This window comes from Lepus europaeus, chromosome 18 (assembly GCF_033115175.1).
Source record: "Lepus europaeus isolate LE1 chromosome 18, mLepTim1.pri, whole genome shotgun sequence".
NCBI classification, from domain to species: domain Eukaryota; kingdom Metazoa; phylum Chordata; class Mammalia; order Lagomorpha; family Leporidae; genus Lepus; species Lepus europaeus.
In genome coordinates this window covers 44644808-44657311 of record NC_084844.1, presented here as the reverse complement: position 1 = coordinate 44657311, position 12504 = coordinate 44644808, and the positions used below count along the sequence as shown (strand labels likewise).

The following is a 12504-nucleotide window of genomic DNA, read 5'->3' as shown; positions in this document are numbered from 1 at the left end:
GGAAGATGGACCAAATCCTTGGGCTACCCACGTGGGAGACCCAGAAGAAGCTCCTGGCTCCTGGCTTTGGATTGGCGCAGCTCCGGCCATTGCAGCCATTTGGGGAATGAACCAGCAGATGGAAGACCTCTTACTCCATCTCTTTCTTACTCTCTCTCTCCCTCCCTCCTTTGCTCCCTCATTGCCTCCCCCTCTCCCTTCCTCCTCCCTCCTTCTCTCTCTGTAACTCTGCCTTTCGAATAAGATAAATACATCTTTTTTTAAAAAGTAAGATGAGGGCATTTTAGTGAACATTTTAACCACTAGGCTAAATGCCCGCCCTCAGATAGGATTATTTGAGGAGGATTTTATAAAGGGACTCTTTACAAAGATGTGACTTTGTAGCCAAATTAACGGACTCTTTATCAGCAGGGCTGTTTGGATTTGGTTCCCAAAGAGGAAGGGAACAGTTACGGAACCTGGAAGAAGACTTCAGTAGACTCCAGTAGAAAAAGCACCTTCAGAAATGAGTAGTAAGGGCTGGTGCTTTAGCTCGTGGAAGGTTAAACCGCCTGCAAGTCCTTGGGCCCCTGCACCCATGTGGGAGACCCAGAAGAAGCTCCTGGCTTTGGCTTGGCCCAACCCTGGCCATTACGGCCATTTGGGGAGTAAACCAGCAGATGGAAGATTTCTCTCTCTCTCTCTCTCTCTGCCTTTCCAATAAATAAATAAATATTTTTTTAAAAAAGAAATGAGGAGTAACCTTCAGTCAGAGGACACAGCTAACCTGAGATGACCCTGCAGAAAGAGAGCTCGGAAGTAACACCATGCCCTCCATCTTTCCCTCTCCAGTCTCCTTCAAGGGCTTCCCATTAACCAAACCTGTGCAAGTCAGAAGAAAAGGCCTGTTAATGCAGTCCATGGATAGGGCCCTGGACCAGAGGGCAGGGTAGAGAAGCTGCAGACTGGACCTGCAGAGACAAATAGAAGATATCTAGCCCAACACTCCACTACCGGTGGTTTTATAGGTTGACTGGTTAAAGATTTATTATTTATTTGAAAATCAGAGTTATATAGAGAGAAACGGGAAAGAGAAAGAGGGATCTTCTATCCATTGGTTCACTCCCCAAATGGCCACATTGGCTGGGACTATACCAAGCCAAAGCCAGGATTCTGGAACTCCATCTGGCTCTCCCATGTGGATGCAAGGGCCCAAGGATTTGGGGCATCCTCTGTGGGCTTTCCCAGGCACATTAGCAGAGAGCTAGATCAGAAGTGGAGCAGCCAGGACTTGAAATGGCACCTACATGTGATGCTGGCATTGCAGATGGTAGCTTAAGCCCCCGGCATGACCATGCCAGCCCCTATAGGTAATTTTTTTTTTAATGCTGAGTTATCTGCTTGCTCTTTTGTTGCCTGTACTGTTTGTTTCATATCCAAGAAATCATTGCCAAATTCAATGTCATGAAGCTTTTCCCCTGTGTTTTCTCTTTTAAAAAAATTATTTATTTGCAAAGCAGAGTTACAGAGAGGCAGAGAGAAAAGTCTTCCATCAGCTGGTTCACTCCCTAAATAGCCACAAGGGCTGGAGCTGGGCTGATCCAAAGCAAGGAGCCAGGAGCTTCTCTTCTGTGTCTCCCATACAGGGTGCAGGGGCCCAAGAACCTGGGCCATTTTCCACAGCTTTCCCAGGCCATAGTAGAGAGCTGGATCAAAAGTGGAGCAGCCAGGACTCAAACCAGCACCCATATGGGATGCCAGCACTGCGGGCCAGGGCTTTACCCACTATGCCAGAGCACCAGCCCCAGGTAGTTTTAAAAGTTGTACCAGAAGCATGTGTTCAGCCTAGCTGTTAAGATACCTGCATCCTTTGTCAGAGTACCTGGGCTCCATACTTGACCCCAGCTCCTGACTCCAGCTTCATGATAATGTAGACCATGGGAGACCATGGCCATGGCTCAGGTGAAGGGGTTTCTGTCACCTACATGGAAGACCTTGATTGATTTCCTGGCTCCCAGCTTCAGAGTGGCGATTGCGGGCATTTGGAGGAGTGAATCACCAGTGCTTTCTTGCTTTCTGTCTCTCATAAATATATAAATAAATGTTTAAAAAGAAGAGTTGGGACATTTATCATCTGCCATAACAAGAAGCACAGTAGTTTCTGTAATGGCTTGGTGGTGACTAATCAGAGAATCTGATGGGCTCCATCTTTCTCCTCTGCCTTCCTTAGTTAATGATCTGGTCTTTAAGGTTGTCTCATGACTGCCAGATGTTTTCCACACTTCTGGGTGTCTACAAATAAGTTACACAGCATCTAAAGAAAAAGGTCATTTAAATTAGAGAGGAAGAACTTTCTCAGAAGGTCCCTGTAGACTTCCCTCCAGACTGTTGGCCAGGAATGGAGTTATGTCTAAAACCGTTCACTGGCAGGGAGATGGAATTTTTAGGACTAGGTAAAATATATTCACATTTATCCTCTGGAGCTAGAGAAGTGCCACATTACCTGAACCCTTGGGATGGGGAACACTCAAAACCAAATCAGGCCTCTGGTGAGAAAAATGACTGTTAGGTGTACATCCATTAGAGTCTACAGTGCATGATGTGTTGTCAGGAAACCTTGGCACTTGGCAGGCTGACTGCCAAGTGTATTGAACCCAGCAGACTCTTGCCCAGTTCCCAAGTGCTGTGCCAGGATCTGCCTGCTTGGAAGAGTGAAGAGAGTCCCATACTCCTGTGACTGAAGCTCTGTCAAGCCTTGCAGTGCAGGTAGCCAGGGAAACAAAGTCTTGAGAGAAATCCTGCTTACTCTGTTTGCAGAGCTGTTCCATTTCCTGTGCAGCTGGTTGGTTTTTTTGTTTTTTTGTTTTTTCCTAAAGATTTATTTGTTTATTTGAAAGAGAGAGGAGAGGCAGAGAGAGGTCTTCCATCCGATGGTTCACTCCCAAATTGGCCACAACAGCCGGAGCTGCACCGATCCAAAGTCAGGAGCTTTTTCCAGGTCACCCACACGGGTTCAGGGGCCCAAGGACTTGGGCCATCCTCTGCTGCTTTCCCAGGCCATAGCAGAGAGCCGGATTGGAAGAGAAGCAGCCGGGACTAGAACTGGCGCCCATATGGGATGCCGGTGCTTCAGGCCAGGGCGTTAACCCACTGCGCCGCAGCGCTGGCCCCTGTTTGGGTCTTGTGTTTTGTATATTCTCCCAGAAGGTCTGTGGTGTTTTTCTCAAAGAGCTAGAGCCTTGATCCTTGGGTGTCCAAGTGACACCGGGTGCTCAACTCAAGGTGCCCCCTCTCAGGGAGCATTAGCTTAGCGCTTTGACCTCTTAATAGAAGAGAACATGACATCAGGTTCCTATAGTGATCTATGAATTAGTTACATTCTATAGAAGAGAACATGACATCAGGTTCCTATAGTGATCTATGAATTAGTTAGTATGAGGATGTAGACAAGCAGTTGATAACCTATCTGAAATACAAAGGGGTTTATCTTTCAGTATATCATTAAGAGCTAATATTTAATACTCTATAGACTTAAAAATGATGACATTGTAAAGTTATTGATACTATTCATATCTGATTTTTTTTTTTTAATTTTTATAGTTGGGGGATGGAAGTGAGACAGGAGAGAGGGAGTATGTGTTATAATCCTACATTAAAGTGCTGTGGCCCTGTTTGTTATTCTGCACTCTGATTATGCAGGTATTGGCAGATTTTTATTCCACTAGATAGGTTCAGATTTCAAGCAGACCATTTGCAAGTTGGGCCATGTGTCTGTGGCATTTGGTTCCAGTAGGCAGGGGACAAGGAGGAGAAACTGAGTAGTGTTAATCTGTGCCACATGTCCTTACTAATGTCAGTTTTGATTATTTGAGAGCCCCTGTCATAAAGACCAGAGAAGGCAGGGCTGACTTTTACTCAGGATTTGCTAGTAGAGATACTGATGTATAGTTAACTGATTTACAGTGGTTAGCCAGTGGCAGGGAACCTGAGAATGACTGGATTTTTTTGGTTAAATTTTATTATTTATTTGAGAGATCAAGTTACAAACAGAGACAGGGAGAGACATAGAGAAAAGTCTTCCATCCACTGGTTCACTCCTCAGTAGGCTGCAATGGCCAGAGCTGTGCTGATCTGAAGCCAGAAGCCAGGAGCTTCTTCTGGGTCTCCCTCGCAGGGGCAAGGGCCCAAGGGCTTGGCCATCCTCCACTGCTTTCCCAGGCCATAGCACAGAGCTGGATCAGAAGTGGAGCAGCCAGAACTCGAACCAGTGCCCATTGGGATGCTGGCACTGAAGGTGGCGGCTTTACCTGCTACGCCACAGCGCCGGCCCCCGGAGTACTCCATTTTTAGCAGTACCTCCCTCTGAATAACCTTCTCAGACAGAATGAATGCTTTATTAAACATGAAACAAGAAAAGAAAGGAGAAGGGAGGTGGGGAAGAGAAAGGAAAAAGAAGGGGGTGCCTTATGCATCCTGTCATTTGAATTATTTAAATGTCCTTCTTGTTCATTTACTAAGTAAAAGGCCAAATTCTTACCCAGAATGGCCCATCTGTGTGTTTACATGAATCCACATTCAGGTCAGAGGCCACTCAAGGGAGAAAGGATCTGAGACTTGATTGCATCATCCTGGCCACAGCCCAACTCTCAAGTTCTTTTTTGGCAGCACGTTTGCTTGTTGCCTGCCTCGAATAGGTACTGGGGGGTGGGGAGAGTCAGCTGGATTTACAGTTTAAAATAATACATATGATCTAATGTCGCATGTCTGTCCCTACCAGTCATGAAGCAGTAAGACTAACTGTCTTGGGATGAAGCTTCAATGGAAAACAATCTGGTGATGCATCCATACCCCATGAGCCACCTTTCCCACTCAGTATGTAACACCCTTGCGTACCTTAGGTGTGTACCAGACACAGGAATGCCTGTGGCAATATCGTTTGTAATACCCAAGACTATTAAAAGAATGAATAAATAAATTATGGCACATTCATTATACTCTACGAGTTCTATACACAGTGATGAATTTTTAAAAACATAATAAAGTTAGGCAAAAAAGTTGTAGAAGATTACATACAGTATGATTTTATTTAAAGTTCAAAATATGCAAAACTCTGCAGTATATTGTTAAGAGCAAAACATGGTGATACTATGAGGAAAAGAAAGGGAGTGATAACCCCAAAATTCAGGATAGACGTTACCCCTGAGTAGGAGAAAGGAGAGCAGAAAGGGGCACCCAAAGTGGCAGTGCTTCAAAGGCTGTGGGAAGGAACATCTGGACTGTGTCAGAGAACTGCCTGCCCCTCTTTCTGCAGGTTCTATTGCAAAAGAGAAAAAAGCAGCAGCGCCGTGCCTATCTTCAGAGATTTGTTTCCCCTTTAAAAATAGGCATCAGTTTAATTCCAGAGCCCCAACTCAATATTATCTGAGGATTATCTCTGCCAGGAAGAGAAGAAAATCCCTGTGGGGCAGCACAGCCATGATGTCAGCCACTTCCTCTGAAACTTGCAGTTTGTGCCCATTGGCGTAACTTTGGTCTTTCATTCCCTCCTGACTGATGCATGATTTTCAAGCAGTTTAAAAAACTATACTTCAGAAGAGTCATGGAATCCTGAAAACTTCTCATTAACCTGTTGACTGTTAAGATCAGCTCTTCTGTATTAGTGGAAGAGCTAGAACAGCTACTCCTGAGATGTCTTCCTAGTCATGTGCATCACAGGTGTTGTCCTGTTCTGGTGGGTGAGAGAGCTGGTGCAGGTTTGAATATCCTCAGGATAGGTGAGGGACAGAAATTGGAGAACTCATTCTGGAATTAAGCAGGAAACAAGGGTGTCTGGATATGAGAGACAAAACTTTAAAAGGAACACATTGGCCCTAGTTAGTAACAATGTACAGTTTAGGGGCTAATGTTGTGGCACAATGGATTAAGCCACTGCCTATGATGCCAGCATGCCATATGAACACCAGTTCAAGACCCAGCTGCTCCACTGCTGATCCAGGCCCCTTCTAATGCATCTGGGAAAGCAGCAGCAGATGGACCAAGTGCGTGGGCCCTTGCTACCCACATGAGAGACCCAGATGGAGTTCCAGGCTCCTGGCTTTGCCCCAGCCATTGCAGCCATGTGGGGAGTGAACCAGCAGATGGAAGATTTCTCTCTGTCCCTCCCTCTCTCTGTAACTCTGCCTTTCAAACAAATAAATCTTTAAAAAAAAAAAGTTTTTAAAAAAAAAAATGTACAATTTAGGTCCCACCTATCCAAGCAGTCCAGCTTACCCCTCCCCACAGCCACTCACTTGTTTGAGATCTGTGATATGTTGTCTCCTCCTAGGGGTGACTGGAGTTCATGCAGCTTGGAAAAGGTGAAAAACCCCATCTTACACCCAGCTAATTAATTACAGCTAGTCTTCATAAACAGCTTGACCTGCTTCCTACCTGGGAAAGCACCCTGTATCTTGCGGGCCTGAGTCAGAGAGAGCCTCACTGGAGCAGCAGACAGGCAAAGGGAGCTAAGAGCAGGTGCAGAGTTGAGAACAAACAGGAGGTCACATTAGTGCAGGCGCATGACTGGGCAGAGCCTGGGCGTGGCCCTGAGCCCGGGGCAAGTTGTTTTGGGCAGAGTTTCCCATTCCACCCTGCGGTTAGGTAACTCTTCATCAGCTTGTAAGTCATGGAGACCGCACCCCCAAGCACCACACTTAGTGACCTGTTCCTTGGTCAGGTGATCTGACCAACCACACTCTCTTTGCCTGGGGCTTTGGGAACTGTGCTTCCCGTTAGAGTGTATGATTTGAAAGGAAATCTCATCCCCACCTTGAGACCTTCTCTCCATAAAGCAGACCAAAGGGTGGATGTGTGAGAGGTCTTTATTTGGCCCACCTACTTTTCCAGATGTCACCTTAGCTTGATGGTTTATATCCAGAGATCCTTCTGAAAAGAGCCTGTCCTTTACACCTGAGCTTTCTCCCCAGGTGTACTAGCCTTGTCTTTGCTTTCTAAGTCAACAATGAGCAGTGCCCTCCTCACACCTGCACATCAATCTCTGATCCTACATCAGCTGCTCATCCCAATTATGAGACTTGGTAATGGGCTCTAATAGATTTTGTGTTACTCGTATGTTGCTTTGACTTGGAGTTTTTTCCTGGTTGTAGTTGTTAAATGTGGCTCATTTTTTAAAAATTAGAAAATTATAGAGATATGGAATATATAAACTCTTTTTCTTTTTGACAGGCAGAGTTAGTGAGAGAGAGAGACAGAGAGAAAGGTCTTCCTTCCGTTGCTTCACCCCGCAAATGGCCGCTACAGCTGGCGCACTGCACCGATCCGAAGCCAGGAGCCAGGTGCTTCCTCCTGGTCTCCCATGGGGTGCAGGGCCCAAGCACTTGGGCCATCCTCCACTGCCTTCCCAGGCCACAGCACAGAGCTGGACTGGAAGAGGAGCAACCGGGACTAGAACCCCGGGTGCTGGCACCATAGGTGGAGGATTAGCCTCGTGAGCCGCAGCGCTGACTGGAATATATAAATTAAAAGCCTCCTCCTGGAAATGTTTCTGCCTTCCTTGAATCTGTTACCAGTTTGTTGATACTCCTCCCAATTTTTTCCTATATTCTTTACTCTAACATGGAAACTAATCATTCCATATATGTTTAGTATTTTTTCAGTTAGTAATAGTATACCCCACACTTCATTAAATACCTGGTAGTTTTTAACAGCTTTGTAGCACAAGTTGTATGGACTGTAATTTATATAATAAATTTTTGGCATCTAATTTTTAGTATCATCTTATTATAGTAAATATCCTTTATGTGTATCTTTGTGCAATTTCTTTTTTTTTTTTTTTTAAGATTCATTTATTTATTTTAAAGTCAGAGTTACACAGAGAGGAGAGGCAGAAAGAAAGTGGTCTTCCGTCCACTGGTTCACTCCCCAATTGGCCGCAACGGCCAGAGCTGTGCCGATCCAAAGCCAGGAGCTTCCTCCAGGTCCCCCACGCGGGTGCAGGGGCCCAAGGACTTGGGCCATCCTCTACTGCTCTCCCAGGCCATAGCAGAGTGCTGGATCGGAAGAGGAGCGGCTGGGACTAGAACCGGCGCCCATATGGGATGCTGGCGCTTCAGGCCAGGGCGTCAACCCGCTGCGCCACAGCGCCAGCCCCTGTGCAATTTCAAAAGATGGATTGATTGATTTGAAAGGCAGAATTAAAGAGAGAGAGATCTTCATCTGCTAGTTCACTCCCCAAATGGCCACAATAACCGGGGCTAGGCCAAGCTGAAGACAGGAGCCAGGAGCTTTTTCCCGGTTTCCCACGCAGATGCAGGGGCCCAAGGACTTGAGCCCTCCTACACTGCTTTCCCAAGTGCAATAATAGGGAGCTGGATCAGAAGTAGAGCAGCCGGGACACAACCTATTGCCCGTGTGGGAAGCCAGTACTGCAGACTGTAGCTTAACCCACTAAGCCACAGCACTTGGAGCATTTCTTATAGAAAAAAAAAATTGTTTAATTTTTAAGTTTATTTCTTTGAAAGATAGAGTTCCCATCCACTAGCTCACTTCCTTACTTCCCATATCCTCACAGTGGCCCTAGATTGGGGATGAAGCCAGGAACCGGGAATTCAATTCAGGCCTCCCACTTAGATGGCAGGAACCCCAACACTTGAGCCATCACTATGCAAGAAGCTGGAATTGAGAGCAGAGCCAGGACTTGAACCCAGGCCCTCCAATATGGGATATGGACATCTTAACCAATATCTTTAACTGCTAAGCCAAATACCTGCCCCTCCAAAAAAATTCTTAAAGAAAGAATTGCTGAGGCCGGTGCTGTGGCATAGCAGGTAAAGCCATCGCCTGCAGTGCCGGCATCCCATATGGGCACCGGTTCAAGTCCTAGCTGCTGCACTTCTGATCCATCTCTCTGCTATAGCCTGGGAAGGCCCCTGTACCCACATGGGAGACCTAGAAGAAGCTCCTGGCTCCTGGCTTGAGATCTGGCGCAGCTCTGGCTGTTGCAGCCAATTGGGGAGTGAACCAGCGGATGGAAGACTGCTAGAGAGAGGTTGCCTCTCTTCTCTCTGTGTAACTCTGACTTTCAAATAAAGAAATAAATCTTAAAAAAAGAAGAAGAAGAAGAACACAGGGGCTGGCCTCATGGCTCACTTGGTTAATCCTCCGCCTGCGGCGCTGGCATCCCATATGGATACCAGGTTCTAGTCCCAGTTGCTCCTCTTTCAGTTCAGCTCTCTGCTGTGGCCCAGGAGGGCAGTGGAGGATGGCCCAAGTGCTTAGGCCCCTGCACCTCCAGGAAGAAGCACCTGGCTCCTGGCTGTGGATCAGTGCAACACCAGCCGTATTGGCTATTTGCGGGGTGAACCAATGGAAGGAAGACCTTTCTCTCTGTCTCTCTCTCTCTCTCTCTCACTGTCTGTAACTCTACCTGTCAAATAAAATTAAAAAAAGAACATATTACATAAACCAAAATACCAGTTCTTTTTTTTTTTAATTTTAAAACATAATTTTTTTTAACTTTTATTTAACCAATATAAATTTCCAAAGTACAGCTTATGGATTACAATGGCTTTCCCCCCTGCCATAACTTCCCTCCCACCCACAACCCTCCCATCTCCCGCTCCCTCTCCCATTCCATTCACATCAAGATTCATTTTCAGTTATCTTTATATACAGAAGATCAATTTAGTATATATTAAGTAAAGATTTCAACAATTTGCACCCACACAGAAACACAAAGTGTAAAGTACTGTTTGAGTACTAGTTATAGCATTACTTCACATTGTACAACACATTAAGGACAGAGATCCTAAATAAGGAGTAAGTGCACAGTGACTCCTGTTGCTGACTTAACAAATTGACACTCTTGTTTATGGCGTCATTAATCACCCTAGGCTCTTGTCATGAGTTGCCAAGGCTATGGAAGCCTTTTGACTTCGCCAACTCCGATCTTATTTAGACAAGGTCATAGTCAAAGTGGAAGTTCTCTCCTCCCTTCAGAGAAAGGTACCTCCTTCTTTGATGGCCCATTCTTTCCACTGGGATCTCACTCGCAGAGATCTTTCATTTAGGTCTTCAACATAGAACAGAGTAATGTAAATTTTTTTAAAAAAGTGCTGATTAAAGGTTAAATTCAGTGTATGAGAGGGCATGTTTGACCATACCATCATCAACATTGGCTGTTCCTTCTCTCATCAGTCTGATAGGTAAAAATCAGATCTAATTCATTTGTTGTTTTTGTTTTTCTTTGTTTTTATTTTTATGCTATTAGTTAAATTAAGCATTTTGCAGGTTATTTAAGTTTCAAGGTAAACATCTGATATAGCTGTTAAGACTCCAATTCACATATCAGAGTGCCTAGGTTCAAGTCCTGGTTCCAGCTTCCTGCTAATGTACACCCTGGGAGGTAGCAGGTGATGGCACCAGTATTTGAGACATAGGAGACCTGGATGGGGTTCTCAGCTCCTGGCTTCAGCCTGGACCAGCGCTGGTTGTTATGGGCATTTGAGGAGGGAACCAACAGATGGGAGTTATTTGTCTTTTGCTCTCTCTCTCTCTCTCTCTGCCTCCAAAATGAATAAATTGAATAACTTCTTTTAAAAATGTTTTAAGTTTATCTGGAGCGGCTTCCTGGGAGGGTATTGATTGTCTTCACAAACCCAGAGTAAGGCGTTTCCCGTATATGTCCTTCACAGCAAACAACGGCATAACAAACTCTGGAGATCTCATTCAGACAGCGACCTCTCAGACCACCACGAGCCCATCTGCAAACCTGGGCTGGAGCTCAACAGGAAGGAGATCACCACCTCAGCAGACCAGATTGCCGAGGTGAAGACCGTGGAGGGCCACCCCCCCATGCCTCCTGTCTTCGTGGAACATGTGGTCCCACAAGATGCAAATCAGAAAGGTCTGTGTACCAAAGAAAGAATGATCTGCTTGGAGTTTACTTCGAGGGAATTCCATGCTGGACAGATTGAAGATGAATTAAACTTAAATGACATCAATGGATGCTCATCTGGATGTTGTCTGAATGAATCAAAATTCTCTCTTGACAATTGCCATGCGTCGAAAGCCTTAATCCAACCTGGACAGGCTCCAGAAATGGCCAGCAAGTTCCCAGACCTAACAGTAGAAGATCTGGAGACAGATGCACTGAAAGCAGACATGAATGTCCACTTGCTACCTATGGAAGAGTTGACATCTCGACTTAAAGACCTCCCCATGTCCCCTGATCCCGAGTCACCAAGCCCCCAACCCAGATGCCAGACTGAAATCTCAGATTTCAGTACCGATCGCATTGATTTTTTTAGTGCCCTAGAGAAGTTTGTAGAGCTCTCCCAAGAAACCCGGTGCCGATCTTTTTCCCACTCAAGAATGGAAGAACTGGGTGGAGGAAGGGGTGAGAGTTGTCGACTGTCAGTGGTAGAAGGAGCCCCTTCCGAAGCAACCACTGATGACCAGAGAAGTAGCTCTTTGAGTAATACTCCCCACGCATCTGAAGAATCTTCAATGGATGAAGAACAGTCAAAGGTAAAAACAATCTTTATAGTTCTACACCTAATAAAATTATCTCCATAGGCAGAATGCTGTTATATTCCTGCTATTTTTAATGTTACTAAAATTTTAAGAAGACAGTATAGGAGAGACAGTCTGGCTGAGATTTTCCTTGAAAACTTAGCATTTAAATATTTTAAAAAAATATATTGCTTTTTGAGGAATTTACTTTTCCAGGCTTTTGATGGAACCTCCTCTGAGAGGGGATGATAAAGGAAGGGATTAGTCAAAACAGATTTCCTGGCTGAACAAGGAACGGTCCCCTCCCTGGCCTCTGCAGTTCAGATCAGATCTCACCAGTAGTGAAGTGCCTGAGTGAGACCTGTGTCTCTCTGAGAAGATGGATTTTTAGGGAAATTCTTTTTGTTTCAAAATTCAAAGATTAGATGCATGTAAATAGTTGTTGGGGTAGCAACTGATTCTCATGCTGAATTCTTCCTCTCCAATGCTGTGGCACTCAATGAACCAGTGATTGGTTTAGGGAAATTAATTTCAGGAAAGACAGAATCAATCCTAAGATTCTTCTTAGTGGCATATGAACTCTTACAAGGCCAGAGAAAGAATCGCTGTATATCATCAATCCTAAGACTCAAATTTATTCTTACTTTTATACTTCTGAAAGCAGGACATATTTTATAAACAGTGTGGTGTCTTATATCAGTTCGATATAGTATTGGGGAATAAATGGTGACAAGTTTACTTTACTATACCAAATACTGATTTTAGTGGAGATGACTTGATTTTGATTCTTGGCATCTCCTGATGTCTATTTCCTTGTTTGCTACCTTGTCCATTACTCCTCTTTTCTTGCCTTAACCACCCTACAGAAAGTCACGCCTCTCCTCCTGGCTTCTCCCCTCCCAAAAGATTATGCCTCTGTTTCATTTCTACTGGGAAGTCAGAATGCTTGTGCTCTCCTTTGGATCAATGAGTGCAGCAGTACTGATGGAAAGAGCCTTCCTACAAAGTCCTTGG

The 12504-nt window shown here is 45.1% G+C and overlaps 1 protein-coding gene across 7 annotated transcripts in view; it reads left to right on the top strand.

Moving 5' to 3' along the window:
* The window catches only part of SSH2 (slingshot protein phosphatase 2), a 279343-nt gene that overhangs the window by 258659 nt on the left and 8180 nt on the right, over positions 1 to 12504 (top strand). For all 7 annotated transcript variants that reach the window (XM_062175545.1, XM_062175541.1, XM_062175540.1 and 4 more), the window contains one exon: positions 10671 to 11505. In XM_062175545.1, the coding sequence (XP_062031529.1) occupies positions 10671 to 11505 (835 nt within the window). The remainder of the gene's footprint in view (positions 1 to 10670; positions 11506 to 12504) is intronic.